This window comes from Dermacentor variabilis, chromosome 8, assembly GCF_050947875.1.
Source record: "Dermacentor variabilis isolate Ectoservices chromosome 8, ASM5094787v1, whole genome shotgun sequence".
Taxonomy (NCBI): Eukaryota; Metazoa; Arthropoda; class Arachnida; order Ixodida; family Ixodidae; genus Dermacentor; species Dermacentor variabilis.
Window position 1 is genome coordinate 19,700,435 of NC_134575.1, and position 6,422 is coordinate 19,706,856.

A 6,422-nucleotide genomic window follows, 5' to 3' on the forward strand; every position below is an offset into this window, starting at 1 on the left:
TGAAACGAGTTTGTGTTCTGTCGCCGTTGCAAAATGCCTACAGCCTCTGCAAAATAAAATGCTTTTGTCCGTGGCCACCTTTAGTAAAACAACAAAGCGTGTTCCGAACGACTTTGGTGACGTACAATTGAAACAATCGGTCAAGCAGCTTTTTTAAACTGCAGCTTCGGCATTTTGTATCATCCTTGCCGATGACAGGCAACCAGCACTCACATCTCTTGTGTATAAAAAGCGTAATAAGTCTGCATGCAGTCATTGAGCAGTCCGAAGCAGGAACCATGGCCGGTCTTCTGTTAGCCTTTGTGTTCGCGATTTCAGCGGCCTGCGTGGTATCCTACCAGCAGAACGTACTGTGGGGTGGTGGCCTCAGTGGTAGCGGTCTCTCAGGTTTTGGTGAGTATAGCTTTCAGGTCCTGTTTTTTTAATGTGTTTAAACGAAATATCAAAGACAATATTTTCATGCCTTTACGGACGTAGCTTGTTTTGCTGCCGTTAAGTGTTCCGCAAATATGAACACGTGTAACCAGCCTCGGAATCGCGAGTTCCTTGGATTTCAAAAAAAAAAAAAACATCCCTGGGGAGGATAATTTTGCGGACTGGTTGCACTTCGAAAATTTCTGAGAAGATTTACGGTATATAAATGATTCCTTCAAATCTGGATCTGAATGATGGAACAATTTTAATGATTATTATGATGATGATCAGAGAGTTATCGACGCAAGGGCCAGATATGACCAAAGAGCGCCATGCAAGTGCTGCTGAGTTGTCGATGAAAAAAAAAAGAACTGGGCAAAGATTTTTTGCTTGTGTGTTTTTCTTTGCGCTTCTGTGGTCCGAGCTGCGCTCCGTCCACGTGGGCACCAAAATAGGCCGGTCCTGAACGCTGGATGTCAAAATGTAACTAAACTGAGCAAGAAGATGGACTGCATTTTGCGGGCTCAGTTATACCTGACGTAATTTCGAAAATGCATTAAAAAGGATGCGCGGTACCCAACGCGGCTGTGCTGGTGCTGAAACATCACCCCCCTTCGCGGAAATTTTTAATATGCTTGCCTTCCTGATCACACCTGGGGGTGGGGGAGGTGTTACAAAAGATCTATGGGCCCAGGGTTCCAGACGACCTAGCTACGCTACTGCCACAATTGTCAATTTATTGGCTTTGAAGTACCTCAGAAAAGTCATTCCGAGGGCGCAGAATTCTTTGTGGATGCCCTATGCATCGAGATATCATGACGAGCTTCTTCATTGCTTGCCCTATATAAGCTGGCACAGCAACAGAGTGGCGGAATATAGCGGAATAAATTAATAGGTTAATAAGTTAATAAGTTAATAGCGGAAAAAATTTTCCTTCTCGCTTTTTTTTTCAGTAATCTGAGCCGCACCGCGTGCCCACTATCGACACGACCAAGCGGTCATGAACGGCGGATGACAAAGAGCGGTATTGAATCAGGCGAGAAGAGTCACTACGTTGTGCACGCCTACGTTTGATGTAATTTTAGATATCCATTAAAAAAAGAGACTATTGTGTTCTTTCGTTCGGAATGACCAATTGGTACGCGAAAGCTGTGAATCAATACGAAATCAATGTCGAGGAACCGTTAAGAGGTCTGCAATTTATTGCCGCACAATAGAAATTTTCGATATATAGGTTCAGAAGAAAAAAGCACATTGCATATATATATGTGTGTGTGTGTGTGTGTGTGTGTGCGTGTGGCGGGGGTATGTTTAGTTAAGATATGTATATACTAATACTACTAATAGCATAGTAGTATTACTAATAGTAATACTACTAATAGACTACTAGCAACTACCCAAATAATGCGAGAGTCGTAAACCGCATAAAAACGGCTTTCTACATCATCTAACTAACAGACTACAGCTTTTACCCAATATACAAACTGTCTGCAAGGCGGGAAGTAACGTAGTAAACAGTTTCCTCCGGGCAAACATTTACGACTACCCATCGGGATCAAGTGTATTAGAAGCTTCACGCAAAATCGTAGGAATCGCGGCACGGTCACTAGCCTCACAACTGAACTTCATGATGGCAACAATTACAAATTAATAGAGAAGCATCAAGAAATTCTAGGACAGAAGGTCGGAAAGCGTGTTTATAAATATTTTCAGATCGTTGATAGTCAGATGCATTGAAGTGTGATACCTACGCACTGCTTTGTAAATGGTACTGCTCGGCGGTATAAAAAAAGAAAGGTTCATGTCCTGCAATACAAAGCGCGCGAAGACATTTGGGCGCCTTAAATTAAGCAAAAAGATGTGTGGGTGACTGTGATCGGTCCCGCAAATTAGTTAGTTTCCCGCCAGCAAACGAACAGTTCACAATATTTACAGAGAAAGTCAATTCAACCATCTACGATAGCACGTTAAAATAAAGCGTCTCTTAGTCTGCACTGAGGAGGTGGCTAATCAATTCAGCGGCAGCTGAGCATGCGCTGTCGCGTACAGACTTTGCCCAGGCTGCGAACTTCGCTAGGTTCACACGTTTGGAGAAGTGTCCTTGTTTCATTCCTTGTGCAGGAAGTTCTGAACACAGCCTTTTCTGGGCTATGTTTCCTATGATCGCTACAGTGAATGCTGTTGTACACAATGTAAAAAAATATCAATGCTAACAAGAGTTCCATGATAGGAAGCTAACAGTGCATTTAGCATGTCCAGTAAAGTTGGTAATAACGTCTGCACCCTTACGTTTACAGGCAGTGGTCAACCCGTAGGCTACGGAAACAGTGGCTACGAAAGTGGCTATGGCTTTACCGGAGGCCTGGGCGGACTGAGCGTGTATGGAAGCGGAGATGGTGGCAACGGTGGAAATCTCGAATTCAGCCCCTTCCCCCATACTCACCACCGAGGCTGCCGCCATTTTCAAGATGGATACGGCGGCGGTATCGGCAGTAGCTTCGGTAATGGATTGCTTGGCCACCAAAATCTGCAGCTACAACAACAGCCGTTTGGTTGGTAAAAAGAGAGGCGAACTAGAATACACCGCTGCGGAGAAGAATGCTTTTGTACAATAAACACGTCCAGCCATTCGCTAAAGGCGGAAAGAAACTAGTCCGTTTTTAACTATTTGCGTGGTTTTATCCTGAAGCCCTGATGATCGACCTCTAATCGAAACATGGCGACGATGGGAACTGAGAATTCAGCAGGAAGAGTTAGCTGCCGCTAGGCTCTCTAAGGATCAGAGGGCTGATATGGAAAAATTTGAGTCTCTTCACAAAATGAAGGCCTTTTTTGAACTGCTATAGTGCCTGATAAGCCTGATAAGCCAAACAGCAGATATATGAAGCTTAAAAAATCAAGTACTCTGTTTTCTAGCAGCTACGCGCAGTTATACTGAATAGAGAAAAAATAGTGACATTTAATTTAAAGAATAATTAGGGAGCTTAAGGAACAACCTTATAGAGGGAAGAGTGGAAAGAATAGGGGTAGAGACAGGGAGATTGCCAGTGTATTCACCAGGTAATGGGGTAAAGCGAATAAACGGTGATAGAAGGACAGACTATGAAGAAAGAAGAAAAAAAGAGAAAAATACACACATGTGGAAATCCAAGTTTAGGAAAGCGTATGTGAAGAGAGTATAAATACGGTGCACCTAGCACTGACGCATACATTTATAGCATGCATAGCATATTCATAGCATGCAACGTGGAATATTATGCAATATTTTTTATGCACAGCTCAGATTAAACTATGAAAACTATAATACCTTTGATAATAAAAACTATAATACTCAAGCAATATTTCTTATGATGCATTATACGGTCCACAAGATTTCCCTAAATGCAAACCACCGTTTATGCTGGTGCACACAGTCAGACATCTTGGCTGCGATGTCGCAAGGCAAAAGCAATGTTTGATATTCGTCAAGAGAAAAATGATGAGGAGAGGTGAATGAAATGTACATATATATATATATATATATATATATATATATATATATATACATATATGTGTATGTGTGTGTATGTGTGTGTGTGTGTGTGTGTGTGTGTGTGTGTGTGTGTGTGTGTGGTGCTGCCGGTAGCTGCCCCTTCCCCCAGTTTTTTTACTGGGCAGAGAGATGTTCCTCGGTTGTTTCTATGGTTTCTGATATGAAGAGGGAGGCCGTAGAGATATACGAAGAAAGTTTGATTTGCTCCTGTGGTGGTCACTTTTTTCATGTGCGGTCCCAGTGTTTGCATTAGGTAGGGACTTCCTCTTGGCTGGTAACATACTCATCTTTCCAGTCGTTGGGGCCCCACAATGACCGGGGAAATGACCAGGAGCGCGATTGCCCCTATTTTAGCAGCAGGTATCCGGCGGAAGCTCTATCCTGCCTCCTATAACCACGACGGACGCTTTTCAACAAGCGCTGAGGATTGGGCGAGTTGGTATTGCATTCTAAAACTGGCAAAGCGCAATATATAAAGGAAGAAACAAGACGAGCCGGCCCCATGAAAGCACAGAGCGCTCCGTAGTTTCATCTGGCCGGCTCGGCTAGTTTCTTCCTTTATTTTTCTTCCTGTTTCATCCTGTTCTTTCTGTTTCTTCTTCCGGCCAGATGAAAGGGCAGAGCGCTCTGTGCTTTCAGTTGGCCGGCTCGGATAGTGCCTTGCTTTATATGTTGCGCTGTACCAGTTTTACTTTTCAACAAGGCCGTCTGTGGCTGGAAAAGTGGAGCCCAGAGACCACGCCCATTACCTTTTTATTGGGCGCCCTTTCGAGACGGGGAACCACGACGAGTCGCAGGGCACGATGCCGGGGTACATCTCTGCCCCTGCAAAGAACCGGTGGGCCTCTGGTGGCACATGGAGCTCCGTATAGCTCTCGGGCCACACTGGCATATACACAGTGGGCCTACGATGCGGAAGCCCCAATATAAAAAAAATAGAAAAAAATAATTATGGAATGTCATGCGATAATTTATTATTTGCAGAAAGAGGTCGTAAACTGTATACTCAGTAGAGCTCAAGGTTTATTGTATCGAGGAAGAAAAATATTTATTGCGATAGCAATTATACGGACTTATGGCCATGAGCACCATGAGCACGATGCCGCCAACTGACTTTTTCCTTCCTTCATGGTGCTTATGCACTGCGCAAGAGGTGCAGTGCGTTAGGCTGCAAAAAAGAAAAAAAAACGAGGACGCGAAGTGAACTCACCGTCAAGCTCCGCTCAGTCGACTCCGCAACAGCGCAAGCGCAGCGTTACGCCTCCCACTTCTGGCGTGAGCGCTGTGAACGCAAACACTAGCGTTCCTATCGAGCAAGGTGCAAGTTTGGGTTACTTGGTTTGGCTTCATTAGACAAACTGCGGGAACGTAAAACTTGGGCACCAGAGAAGAGTATAGGGACAAACGTGGTGCTACCTTTATACTGGCCTAATTTTTTTCTTCATAGCGGACGCTTTCTTTCGATTCACAGAAACAAATAAATATATGCGTGTAACAACGGGAAAGAAAATGTGCGCGTAGCAAGAACATGAAAAAAAGAAATGAGAACGATATGAACGAATATCTAGACTAAAGGCACGGAAAGTCATCACGCTACAATTTTCAACTGCCACACGTACCTGTGTAGTTTATTACCGCGATTTGCATAAAAAGCAGCCGCTTCTAAACGAATAAACCCATTGAAAGTCAGCGCCGTGTTTGTTCCTTCTCAATCCTCAGGTCTCCAAGCTTTACTTTGGCGCTGTTAGTCCAATTCCTGCTGACCAGTTGTGCGCACGCCACACAGTGGTACGCGCAGTGGTCCGAGTTGAAAAGGCACGACAACAAAGCCGCAACGACGGATGATTTTCCATCGGTTGCATCATGTGCACCCCTGTCTTGTGACACCTGCAACCGCGGTAACGGTGCTTCTCATTTCGCCAAGGTTGTGAGAAGCCTAATAGCTGCCAGGATGCTGTTTATGCATTGCAGCAGCCATTGCCCAAAATGCTGCAATGCGATAACAGGTCGCCTCCACGTATTCTTAGCATACCATCTGAGCAGAGGAGGTGTTCTGTAAGACTCCACGTTGAATAAAGGGAAAAATGAGACATCCACTCAACCGTAGCAACTGCGACAAAGGAAACCCATACGGTTTCCCCGGGACTGGAACCCGGAACCACTGACTTTCCGGGGCAGCCACTCTACTATTTGAGCTAACAAGACGGCTACCAGATGGCAGGGCGAAGTCGAACCTGTCAACCATCCGAAGCAAAGGCAACAGTTTGACGTAATAGTTCAGCGGGAACCCGCAAGGTGGAGAGAAGAAATTAATAAAGGGAAAAACAAGACATCCAACCAATAGTCCACCTTGTGGACAGGTCTATTTCGCCTGCTGTTGAAGTTCCCATTCGCTGTGACGCCTGGCTGCTGTGGACGCGCAGCCTAGCACAGCCAATCGGAACTTGAGCAACGGATGAAATGGACATATACATTT

The 6,422-nt window shown here is 44.8% G+C and overlaps 1 protein-coding gene across 1 annotated transcript; it reads left to right on the forward strand.

The window, feature by feature from the left end:
• The first annotated feature begins 229 nt into the window (after window positions 1-229).
• Window positions 230-3,083, forward strand: LOC142590923 (uncharacterized). Its single transcript, XM_075703319.1, has 2 exons — window positions 230-393; window positions 2,712-3,083. Exons 1-2 carry the CDS (start codon window positions 279-281, stop codon window positions 2,972-2,974), a joined length of 378 nt encoding a protein of 125 aa, XP_075559434.1. The 5' UTR covers window positions 230-278; the 3' UTR covers window positions 2,975-3,083.
• The last annotated feature ends 3,339 nt before the right edge of the window (window positions 3,084-6,422 follow it).

What these genes read in the sequence shown, in the direction of transcription:
- LOC142590923 (XM_075703319.1), top strand. Translation starts at nt 279, where the DNA reads ATGGCCGGTCTTCTGTTAGCCTTTGTGTTCGCGATTTCAGCGGCCTGC. An exon ending in TAGCGGTCTCTCAGGTTTTG is followed by an intron (nt 394 to 2,711) that starts GTGAGTATAGCT and finishes TTACGTTTACAG; the next exon opens with GCAGTGGTCAACCCGTAGGC.